This window comes from Trachurus trachurus (genome assembly GCF_905171665.1).
Source record: "Trachurus trachurus genome assembly, chromosome: 4".
Taxonomy (NCBI): domain Eukaryota; kingdom Metazoa; phylum Chordata; class Actinopteri; order Carangiformes; family Carangidae; genus Trachurus; species Trachurus trachurus.
The window spans coordinates 4,299,637-4,312,123 of NC_139898.1; the positions used below are offsets into that span (position 1 = coordinate 4,299,637).

A 12,487-nucleotide genomic window follows, 5' to 3' on the forward strand; every position below is an offset into this window, starting at 1 on the left:
AGGATGAGTTGGTGACTGTGGGGCAGGACGCGTCACCTATTTATTGATAAGCAAATTACTAAAGCATGAGACATTTCAAGTTGTTGCACAACCGTCGGATGTACAACGTGTCGATCTAACGGACTGTAGTGTGGTTGTGTTTGGTTTTGTCAAATAAATCAAGTGGGGGTTTAAACCTGTTTAGGAGGTGTGGGAGTGCTAGAGTAATCTGAACACTGTGTACTTTTTTCCTCGACCCCCCAAAATACCTTCAAATAGTACTAAAACGTACATTTCCCATAAAAATCCTGGATAGATATTTAATCACCAATAATTTATCAAAGCTCTATACTGAATGCCACTGATTTTTTTTTGTACTATGTCAATTATACAATGTTTGATTTAGACTCTAGAGTAAAGTAGGTATAGAAATTCTGATAGTTATATTTGTGTGCGCGCGCGCGCGCGCGTGTGTATGTGTCTTTTTTTTTAATGGACCGTGTCTATCTATCTATCTATCTATCTATCTATCTATCTATCTATCTATCTATCTATCTATCTATCTATCTATTATATATAGATAGATAGATAGTTTAACTGTAATTCATCAACACTAACTGGCTACCTCACTGATTTTAAATTTATATTACATGAACATATAAGAATCTATTTTACAGAGGCAAGCTGCATTATACACTTGTATAAAACAACACTTTAGTATAAAACATATTATGGAAATTGTATAATTTATAGGCTATTATACAATTATATAAACTATAGATTATACAATATTGTATTGTAATTGTATAATTTGTACATTACTTTGTGTAGGATAAATACAAAAGATATATAGTATAATCTATCTATCTATCTATCTATCTATCTATCTATCTATCTATCTATCTATCTATCTATCTATCTATCTATCTATCTATCTATCTATTGTATAATATATATTATATATAATAGATAGATAGATAGATAGATAGATAGATAGATAGATAGATAGATAGATAGATAGATAGATAGATAGATAGATAGATAGATAGATAGATAGATAGTTTAACTGTAATTCATCAACACTAACTGGCTACCTCACTGATTTTAAATTTATATTACATGAACATATAAGAATCTATTTTACAGAGGCAAGCTGCATTATACACTTGTATAAAACAACACTTTAGTATAAAACATATTATGGAAATTGTATAATTTATAGGCTATTATACAATTATACATTACTTTGTGTAGGATAAATACAAAAGATATATAGTATAATCTATCTATCTATCTATCTATCTATCTATCTATCTATCTATCTATCTATCTATCTATCTATCTATCTATCTATCTATCTATCTATCTATCTATCTATCTATCTATCTATCTATCTATCTATCTATCTATCTATCTATCTATCTATCTATCTATCTATCTATCTATCTATCTACATTCTTTCAATCTACGCCTCATTGACCGGAAGAACTACATATCCCAAAAATGCTCTTCGACTACGCTCCTAAAAATGTGCCTGTGTCCTTTTTGTTTTTAGTGAATATCTAAAGATTATTGAATGGTGAATACGACATAAAATATTTTAATTAGTATAAATTAAAATAGAAAAATAGCAAGCTGGCCCAATGTTATTTAATAAAAAAGTGCGTTGTTGATTTCAACCTTACACAGTGTAGATTTAAAGTGGTGGGGTCCTGAAGTATCGACAGTCATCTGTCCAGAGTGAGAACAGTTGAACAGAAGAGAAGTTTGGGTGAACACAGCTAGCTGCCTCTCTGCCCCTCACAACACAGTGGCGGGCTCCAGTAACACTGTTTTGGGACTCGTAGGCTTGTAGGCTCGACTATGGAGGTGGTCCGGACGTTTGTGTGCGTGCTGTCCGTGTTTGTCGCTCTGCTCTCGGAGAGGCTGGTGGTGCTGGCCGCCTTCTCCCAGTCTATGGACGGAGACTTCACATTCACATTACCCGCCGGTCGGAAGGAGTGTTTCTACCAGACCATGAAGAAAGACGCCTCACTGGAGATTGAATATCAGGTCACAAACACTTATATTTACTGCAATATAACCTCCTAACAACTTGTAACCACAGCTCAGCAGACCTGTACTGTCTGCAGTCTGCTGGACCAGTGATGACCCACGGCTAGACACGGCTGACATTACACTGGTCAGACCTGTTGATTATCCCTCTTATTTATTTTTGGTCAATATTCACGTTTTGTTGCATGTTAACTCTGCCATTTACTCAGAACATCTATTCCTGTCATGTTGTATTAAAGGACGTGTTGTGTAAGGGAATGGGGTGCAGGTTGTGTGAGTCATGGCTGGAAACCTGTTAAGCTGGTCAGCTCACTCCACTGAGGTGTGTCTAGGGGGTCAGTTAGTCAGGAAGCTGCCTTTGCTATTGCCTGTGGAAGACATGCAAAGCATCTCATATTTATCTAATGTAGTGTCTACACTGGGGGGCAAGGTGTCCAGGCAGGCCGTGGTGCATTCCCATTGGAGAATGAGGGAGACCTTGACTGAAGAAAACACACATTTCTTAGTAAAATGTGTTATTACAGAAACTGCACCTCAGCCACGGCCACTGTTTAACAACTTACAGAGAAAAAACATTACTAGTAAACCATCTAGACTGGCTGCAAAATGTTATGGCTCATCCCATCCCTAAAATTGATGCAAGTCAGTTCAGTACTTCTTGCATAATTCTGCTGACGAATCAACAGACTCCAGAGAAAATAACACAGACCCCATAAAGCTGTTTTATATTTTGGGGGGCTTTTTGCCTTTAAAGGTCCAGTGGGTAAAATGAGGGGAAAACTGTGACATCTAGCATTCAGATTCTATTATTTATCTATTAAATATTTCTATTGTTTATTTATGAACTTGAAACTCTTGAAACGTGCTCTCTGGTTGGCTGGATTTTCCATTCTGTACAAACATGGCGCCGCAAGATGACAACACTCTCTGAGCAAGACCCCTGCTATATGTATATATAAAAGAAGAATTATAAGGCTATGAAACCAAACCTCTTATACAAATTAATTGGTACTATATTCAGATTTTGCCAATAAACCTTGACAAATATTACATACTGGACCTTTAATTGACAGAATAGTTGAATACAGTTGAATAGCCTTTGAGCCGGGGCCAGGGTATCAAAATGCCATCTTGCTATCTTCTCTGTCTCATTTACTAAGAGGAAGAAGAAGAAACTTTATTGTCATTGCACATGATACAACAAAACTTTGTTTAGTAGCAATCTCTTATAGCAGCTACCGTGTCAAGTGTATTAAATATAAAATTGTGTGTGTGTGTGCGCTCTCCATCACCCACAGGTGCTGGACGGTGCGGGTCTTGATGTAGATTTCACCGTCTCCTCTCCCTCTGGTCAACTGCTGTATAGTGACTACCGCAAATCAGACGGAGTGCATACGTGAGTACCACACATTCCCCTTCAGACATGTTTTCATTTCCACACGTGCATGGATTTTATTTTTTACGAGACAGATCCACGTGCAAGCTCTCCACTGCCTGTGTTCTGTCCTGCAGGGTTGAAACGGAGGACGGAGACTACATGTTCTGCTTCGACAACACCTTCAGCGCCGTCTCCGAGAAGATCATCTTCTTCGAGCTGATCCTGGACAACATGAACGCAGATGAAGACCCGGATGACTGGAAGGAGTACATTCACGGGACGGACATGCTGGACATGAAGCTGGAGGACATCATGGTGAGGGCACAGCCATTGTGAGTTAGGCTAGATATTAGTTGTAGACTTTGTGTGTCTGCTGTTGAGCCATTTGTCATTGTGCCACCTATACTCACAAGGGTTGGGGGGGCAAAATGACCCAGCAAACACACTGCCAACAAAATAGTTTGCAATCCACCACATACAGGGAAAGCCAAAAAAGGAGAGTGTCACAAGAATAGACAACGTCATGAACTCTCACCTATTGGCTGATGGGAGCCAATTGTTTCAACTTGCACCACGGTAGCCTGCACCGCCCCCCTCCCTCCCTTAACCAGAAAAAGCCTTCATTTGTGTCAGGAGTCACATAGGCGTCACTTAAAAAGAGGAAATGTATCCTCCAGCTGTGGAGGAAGTTGTTTTCTTCTAGTAGAGGGAACACACCTGATAAAGCTGCTTTTGTTTCCATTCTAAGAATGGCCCCCAGAGACCTGACCCGCCTCTTATTTTGATCCCTGTGTTATATAACTAATGCCAATGGCTGGTTTTGTGTCAGGTAGACAAGAGAAAACTATTGTAGCTGTGTGTTTTTTTCTGACGTGTGTCTCCTCTTCCTCAGGACACCCTCAACAACGTGAAAGCTCGGCTGGGAAAGAGCGTGCATATCCAGACGGTGCTGCGGGCGTTCGAGGCCCGTGACAGAAACCTGCAGGAGAGCAACTTTGACAGGGTGAACTTCTGGTCGATTTTCAATCTGGTGCTTATGATGGTGGTGTCGGCGGTTCAGGTCTACCTGGTCCGCTCGCTGTTTGAAGATAAAAGGAAAATCCGTACATAACGCCGCTCCAAACGGAGGAGCAGGGAGAGAGACTGCTGCACTTGCCCAACGTTACCCTTTGGGATTTTTCGTTTCAGCGGATCTTGAGTCTTCTGACTCTTAACAAATGATGTTGCCTATACACATGTACATGCACGCACACATATGCAGACATGCTGTTGTTCTTAATAACATTTGCCACAGTCGTTACCCTGGTCCTCAGTCCACTGGAGTAGTGAGGGGCAGCAGGAGTCCCCGGTCTAGAGCTTAGAACTGTCAGCCCCTCTACTTTGTAACCTCACTGTTTACGACAGGAACGTCTTTGTCTCTCTTTAAAACCTGTAAATCGTTTTACAGTCCTTCCTTGCTGCTGGAAGTCTTCATCTAAAGTGACAAAACATAATCACACGTCTATTTTTCTAACGGAGCCTAAAATCAGGCCAGTGGCCAATTGCAAAAATGTCCTTTTTTCTTTGGACATGTTTTTATTTGAGTGTCAAATGAAGAAAGGGTATGGTGAGGGTTTTTTTTTTTTTATTTGTGTCTGACAATAGTTTGAGGGGAACCAGTCTGTCAGCAAGTCTTCCTATCCATTAGCTATGTACCTTTGTATGTCACTGCCTTATTGATTTCTATTTAGCTAGCAAGAACTTTGAATACTCGAGTACTTTATTGTTCTCATGAATATTTATGTTGTCAATCACACTTTACCTTTTTTTTTGTTGTTGCCAAAACAGAAAAGCCAGGTTCTTAGGCAGACAGAGCCATTTTTCTACAGCTGATCTTTGGCACCAGAGAGAGCATGAAGTAAGAGAAAGTCAAAAAAAAATCTCGCCCCCACCCACGGACGTCTGCACCACTGTCCTCAGTGATGACTTGTGGCCTAACTTGCTGCCAGACCTCCAGCCCTCTGCTGTGACGCTTCACAGCTGCTGACGGGTGTCTGCTTTCAGCCACCTACTGCGTGAAGATGTTGAGCCTGCCTGTCTCTCTGGTGACAGAGGTCTATTTCTATCTGACTGACACCTGCAAGGTCATTACCACTAGTACTACATGGGCGTGCTGCTCAGTTTAATATGCATGATGAGCCGTTCACTGCCTCGGCTCCAACAGCAGCAGCTTCTGATTCTTGTTCTTCTTTTTTTTTTTTTTTATCCTAATCTTGTATATTTACCGTAGACTGATATTTACCTTATATATTAGCCCTTGTCTGATCATTGCACTGCCACTGATGCCACAGAACAACAGATTTCTAATCATTTTGTTTTTCATATAATCTTACATATTGGGCCCTGAGGTGTTTTTGGATTATCAGGGCCTACCAGAAACGGGTCCAAGATGATGAGGAAGAAGGAGCTCTGTTCAAGAGGTGTTTTATCTCTTTGGTTGTTTCTGTACTATAGAGATGCTATATGATGACTCATGATTATGGTTGCTGCATACTTGTTTTATTGGTATTTTGTGGCTGCTCACTTCTCTGGCTGAAGGATCCGTGTTTCCGTCTTCCCCGGGCTGTTGGACAGAGATCATACATACAAGTTTCTTGCCTATATATTTTAACAGCCTTATGTTGACAGTGCAGTAAAACGAAGCAGTTTCATTGTTTTAAAATGACCCATTGCCATAGAGTATTTGTGTGTATGTGTACGTGTGAGTGTGTCACCCAGAGTATTGTGGGTGCCTGCAATAACATAAAGGATGGTTTTCACTGCTTATTACATCCTTTATTCCTCTGCCTAACTCGCCTCACTGTGGTACCTTGTTCAATGAAAATGCTGTTTGTATAAGTGATGGATTAGTAATATAAAGTTACAGTTGAAACATGTTTCTGATTTAAGTGCTTCAGAGTTCTATAAAAAAAATAAAAAAACTGCAACATTTTTCAATGTATTCTATGTTACTGAGTAGTTTCTAATTTAACAGCCACACTGTGTTTGAAAAATCATTTTTACTGCCCTGGTGGAGCCATGGGGGAGGGGTGACTGTTACGTTACAGTTTATTTATTCAACTAATGTTCTGTAGTTGCAAAATGTGTATGAATTAAACAATCATTTTCTGAACTCTGGCTTGTGTTGTGTTCTTACAGAACAACAGCCCAGGGTGTCTGTTCATTTCACTGCATGTGCTACAGTGCTAAGGATACCTGTGGGAAAGCTGCAGTTGCTCAGTTGACGCCACGCCGCCTTTGTTTATCTGGTACTGTCTTCTTGATCAGCTGCAGAGATCTGATGTTGAGACACTCCGTCATTCCAGACCTAGACACCCCAGCTAGGCACCGAGGACACAGTCCAGAAGAGCTGGGGGTAAAGGGAAAATGGTGTTGAGGCTTATCTGTTTGACACCACCATTACAGTATTACACTTTTATTCATTATACTTACTGTCCTCTCTGATGCCATGCGGATAATCCAGTGTATGTAGAAACTGCAAGGGCCTGCAATGAGAGTTTGAGATGTGATGTATGTAAAACACGTCTAATCCTATAATAAAATAAAACACAGTGATATTTTTTTTATGTGTTAGGGAAGTGTAAATGCAATATATCAAATCCATTCTAAACAAGGTGTCTTTGTGTTTCTCTGTTGGTGCAAATTACCAACTGCTTTGACTCTGAACGATCAGCTGCATAGGAGGCTGGAGGCTGCAGTCTGTACACTGGCGCTCTGCTGTTTGACAGAATGTAGTCAAGTTTATCGATGAGTATCACAACATGACCTTTGCGAAGTGACACAAACTCGGAGGATATTTGCAGTTTGAAATGTCATGTTACCTTGTGACGGGCAGGGCGCTGACTGGCCGGGGCGTTTGTGCGAAGGGGCCACCAATGTTCAACACAGGCACCTGGCCAAAGAACAAGATGAAGTCATCAGTATTGATCTGACCAGCAGGCAGCCTGTTTTGGTTTTTTTTCTAAGCACTTTATTTACATCCTTTATATAGCCTAATTATAAAATCATTCATATATTTCAGGTTACAGAACACAAAACAACAAATCAACCCCTGCACACTCATCCCCCACAAGACCAGAGAAATAAATGAATAAATATGAAAATAATAATAATAATAAGAAATGTTTTAAAGCAATATATATACCTACATATTTATGTACATTCACATATAATATACTGTATGTACTTCAACCTAAAGGCAAAAACATTTAGATATTCCTACACCTGCACACGCTTAACTATGTGGATGCACTCTAGACCCATACATGTGCACACATGCACATATTTATCGATACTTATACACATATTATATATATATACCTATATAAGTGCATATCTAAAAACATACTCAAACATAAAAAAAACACCTAGCACATGCAGGCAGGTCATTCTATATGTACAAAGGCTGGCACCAGTGGCACACCAGAGCCATGTCAAGGGAAAGGTTTGTTCTCAATAAACTTATAAAGGGAGTCCAGCTTTTAATAAATCTGTCTTTACAGCTATATTTCAGCTGCTCCAGCAGAATCATAGAGAGCACCTCCTGAATCCAGTGTTTGAATGAAGGCAGCGTTGTTTTATAAGAAACCACCAGCAGGGGGCGTGGTGAGCTCTGTGGAGGAGCTTCACTTCCGGGATAATGACATGACGAGATTGTAGCATCATCGGCTCTGAAGTCTGAACCACCAACACTGACACATCCCAGGTAGGTGGGGAATCCTCTTACATATTTACAGATCAGTCGACTGTCAACACGTTAGCTTTGATTATTCTCGCACACATATACATGACGTGTTTGCTTTCATTTTGTGGTCAAACCCGGAAGTGGCGGTAGTTTCATTCTCGCCGCCGGCCAACGGTCACATTCTGTCAAACGCCGCAAACCTCCGCTCACCGACCCACACACCACAGACCAGGTGGGGTTCAACACAGTAGGTGCTCACACGGCTACAGCGGTCGACTATTAATTCATGCATCATAACATTTAGCTCCAAGCTAACAGAAGCTAAGGCTGGTAAAGTGCTCTTTCTCGTCTGACTGGTTTCACCGCCAGTGAGGGAAACCTGCTCCTACTTTCTTTATTGTGCAGCCTAATGTAGGCCTACAGTTTGTCCATACAGCAATAATGTGTGATCGCAGCTTTACTGTACGGTAATTTAACTAAAGTCCAATACACTCAAAAACCTCGAAGCTGAAATACTGCATCTCTGAAAACTTTCAGACAGTGCTACTGTAGTTAGAGCTACAAATCAAGACAATCAGTAAAGTGACAGAAAAATTACAGGTCATTGTGTTGATGATCAAATAACTGTTTTGTCTATTTGTGTCAAACATTTTCTGAAATCTGATTCTTTGTTGTATCATATAACAGTGAGCTGTATGTTTAGGGTTCTAACTGTGGCTGGTCACCTTGGACTGAGGGATACTATGACCATTAGGCTACGTCAGGGCCGCAGACTGCCCCTAATTTTAGACAGTGCAAGTCATTTTTTTCCTACTTGCCCAACCACTAAATTTGCCCCTTTTTTTATGGTGGCAGGCCAATGTGTGTGAGGGTCATTTCTGAAAAGGAAATGTGAATAACTGCTTTGCAAGTCCATTTACAGTGTGCAACCCTAAATTTTCTGCCTGTGCTTCTAAAATGTTAAGTTAGGGGCCACTGTGCTCATAGAAAGGAGCCTTGAATTACATACTTGCTGGCATTTTATAGATGGGATAACTGGGATCAATCAGAAGTATAATTGATTTGTTAATGATGGATTATGACATTGATCATTAGTTGCAGCTCCTTGTTAGTTAATACTTTTTAATGCTGGATATTCCAAGGAAAGATGTCAGATAATTTGGCACAAATTCATTTGTACAGTCCTGTTAGTGCCGAGTGCTGTAGTTACTTTGAGCTCAAACAGCCGAGCTCACAGGTCTGTCTCTGTTTGTTAATGTGGTCAGGGTGATGGGGCCGGATGGTGCCCCAGGTCCGGCTGTGCCCTGGAGGAAGGTGCTGTGGGAGCGTCAGCCGTTCCCTGACAACTATGTGGACCAGCGCTTCCTGGAGGAGCTGCGGAGGAACGAGGGCCTCCGGCAGTACCGCTACTGGGCCGTGGTGAAAGAAGCCGGCTTTGTGGGACAGCAGCTGTCCTGTGTGGCCATTTTCATCACCCTCTGGCTGTACATGGAGCAGGTAAAACTCTAGAAGAGCTATGGCCCTCGCAGACACAGAGTTAACTGTGCTTTTACTGTTTGAAATGATGCTCTCAAGAGATTAATGATTAAACCTTCTCTCTCTATGCTTTCCTCTCAGGGTCTCCTGTCCCCCGAGACGCTGCTGTCGACCAGCCTCGCCTGTGCCCTGCTGGGTTATGGACTGCATGAAGCATTGACATCTCAGGTTGAATCGGGCTGTGAACCCCGTACTCGTCTGGCTGATTTACAGAGTGCCACTATTTTTCTCTCTTTCACTTTTGGCTTCTCTCCTGTTCTAAAGACACTGACAGAGTCTGTGAGTACGGACACAGTGTACGCCATGTCTGCTGTGATGCTGCTGGCCCACCTACTTTCCTTCCCTTACGCCCAGCCGTCACCCCCGGGCAGCCTCTCCCTCAATGCGGCGCTGTTCGCCTCCGTGTGTCTAGCATCGAGGCTGCCCGGGGCTCTGCACACGTTCGCCATGCTCAGCTGTGCCCTGCTGGTGTTCGCCCTGTGGCCGTGTCTGCTGCAGAGGCTGAGGGACAACGCCCCCGGCCAGTTCACCGGCGCGTGTGTGGGAATGTGCATCGGAGGAGTTGGAGGCCTGGGCTCCCAGTGGCTTGGTGGAGCTGTGCTGTTGGCCACGGCGCTAGGATGTGTTACATTACTCTGCCCTTTACTGCTAGTCAGGCTGCAGAGGCACAAGGACAACATCCACGGACCCTGGGATGAGGCTGAGATTCATGAAGACCTCAGCCGCTTCCTTCACTGACGTTTGGAGCAGTGCTCCAGTCCTGACTAGACATATTTAAAGGGATAGTTCAACATTTTGGCAAATTGACCCATTGCCATAATCCCTATAGTTTTAGGAGAAGGTTTCATTACCTTTAATTGTCGGTGCAAGCTATTTTTAGAACGGCGGAGCAGAGCCGCGAGCTGCTCAGAGCTACGCTACGGAGGCTTATGGAATCTTCTTGGTTCCCCTCATCAAATACACAATCCAACAACTGGTTGTGACCTGCACATTCACCACGCTAGGAGATAATAAAGGAACGTTACAAGACGGGAGTTGTTTTCAAAGCTAATGCAGAGACTGCTTGTCGAAAAAACTGCTCCCGACGGAAACGTGCATCAGCGGTTTTGCATGAATTTACCTCGAAAACAACGCTGTCTCGTAACGTTCCGTTATTATCTCATAGCATGGTGAATGTGCAGGTCACAACTTGTCCATGAGAGCGTTTTGGAGTTGTTGGATTGTGTATTTGATGAGAGGGAAACCAAGAAATCCCATTAGCCTCTGTAGCGTAGCTCTGAGCAGCTCACAGCTCTGCTCCGCCGTTCTAAAAATAGTTTACACCGACAATTAAAGGTAACGAACCTACTCCTAAAACTATAGGGATTATGGCAATGGGCCAGTTTGCCAAAATGTTGAACTATCCTTTTATGTCATCTGAGGATTTTATATGAATTAACTGTCATCCTAGTATTATGTTGGTGCTGTACATCTCAACAGACTAAAATGTTTAGTTTTTTATCATTAATCAACATCTGTTTGAACAGCCATATGAAAATGTCTTAATGTTCAAGCTGCTACTGTCTTATAAGTGTTGACCTCAGAATTTTATATAAGGCATCAACCAAGGAGTAATGCTGACATTACATTACTAAACAAACTCTGATACCATGCACCAGTTTGAGATCAGTAATGTTTTAACAATTTAACGTTGTTGGTGTTGTGTGTGATGGATGCATGTGTGGTGTTAAACACTGCGGCCTGGTTATGGACAAGGGCTCTAATTCCATTGCAAACTATGTTTGAATTAAATATTAAAGGGTTTGTTGTTGTTGTTTTCATTGGAAGATCTTTCAAAACATGCAAGGACACTTTACTAAGCAAATAGAAATGTTCAGAAACATAAACAAGGTGTGTGTGTGTGTGTGTGAGAGAGAGACAGAAAGATAAACACAACTTTAAAATAATAAATGATAAAGCTAGTGTGGCTGTAGTTACTAGAGATCGGTCTGTTATACATGAAAAATATTCATGTATATAATTGTGTTAAATATTAACAACCAAAGAAGGGTCAGCATTAGATGGTGATGGTTTAAGGAGGTTTGTTAGTTTGTTAGGGGGAGGGGTGGTATGCTGTGACTCCATCCTGTTATACCATGCTCTGTTAAAATGTTGAAATACGGTAATAATAAAAAAAAAATTAAAACAAAAAAATTAAAGAATGTACAGTATATGAAAACAGACACACGAACCCGGCTTTTTCCGCCATCTCACAAAAAGCGGGGGCCGAGCTCAGGCCACGCCCTAAACAGTGACGTCACGGCTTCGTCTGCTGATGAGAAACACCTGTTGGAGTTTTCTTGCCGCCTTTGAAGCTCGGTGTAAACCGGTAGAGAGGAGCCTGTGTGCAGTTTGAGTCCACTCACTGAACCCAGGTAGTCGGTTCACCTGAGCGGTACTCATATCACCCGCCATGTGTCAAACATTCAGTGCACAGGACTCTGGAATTGTGTGTTTACTTTCAATTATTAGGTTTTGATTCAATTTATTGACCATAATATGTATTAACAATTACATTTTGTTTTCTAATTGTTGTTTTCAGAGTGCCATCCGAAAACATGGCTGTAAACACACCACAACGACTGGTGCCATTCCTCCCCACATAACATGAACGTCTTTCCTCAGTCGAGCACCTACTCACACACGGTGCAGCGGAGCCGCAGCAGTGTGCAGTGGGCGCTAGGTGTCATACCTTCATCACTTGTTCTGGCCTGGTGCGCGCTGAGGCGGGGAGCTGTGCGGCTGGTTGGGACCGCGGCGTTGGCGCCATGCTCTTC

At 42.0% G+C, this 12,487-nt stretch overlaps 3 protein-coding genes across 4 annotated transcripts; 2 read left to right on the top strand and 1 right to left on the bottom strand.

The window, feature by feature from the left end:
* Positions 1-1,719: 1,719 nt before the first annotated feature.
* On the top strand, positions 1,720-6,543 carry tmed5 (transmembrane p24 trafficking protein 5). The gene is made up of 4 exons (XM_083970469.1): positions 1,720-2,031; positions 3,333-3,430; positions 3,547-3,727; positions 4,305-6,543. The coding sequence occupies exons 1-4, from the start codon at positions 1,843-1,845 to the stop codon at positions 4,521-4,523; spliced, it is 687 nt and encodes a 228-aa protein (XP_083826595.1). The 5' UTR covers positions 1,720-1,842; the 3' UTR covers positions 4,524-6,543.
* On the bottom strand, positions 5,957-12,469 carry LOC310985040 (uncharacterized protein). Its single transcript, XM_083970470.1, has 6 exons — positions 12,403-12,469; positions 7,273-7,343; positions 7,099-7,168; positions 6,884-6,936; positions 6,647-6,800; positions 5,957-6,014 (listed from the first exon to the last, which is right to left on the bottom strand). The coding sequence occupies exons 1-5, from the start codon at positions 12,406-12,408 to the stop codon at positions 6,668-6,670; spliced, it is 333 nt and encodes a 110-aa protein (XP_083826596.1). The 5' UTR covers positions 12,409-12,469; the 3' UTR covers positions 5,957-6,014; positions 6,647-6,667.
* pigc (phosphatidylinositol glycan anchor biosynthesis, class C) lies at positions 8,134-10,527 on the top strand. Of its 2 annotated transcripts, none has more exons than XM_083969954.1 (3): positions 8,134-8,156; positions 9,401-9,632; positions 9,753-10,527. In XM_083969954.1, the coding sequence occupies exons 2-3, from the start codon at positions 9,405-9,407 to the stop codon at positions 10,407-10,409; spliced, it is 885 nt and encodes a 294-aa protein (XP_083826080.1). In that variant the 5' UTR covers positions 8,134-8,156; positions 9,401-9,404; the 3' UTR covers positions 10,410-10,527. The 2 variants fall into 2 exon arrangements, with proteins under 2 accessions (XP_083826080.1, XP_083826081.1); XM_083969955.1 differs by lacking the exon at positions 8,134-8,156 and adding an exon at positions 8,316-8,367.
* Positions 12,470-12,487: the final 18 nt, after the last annotated feature.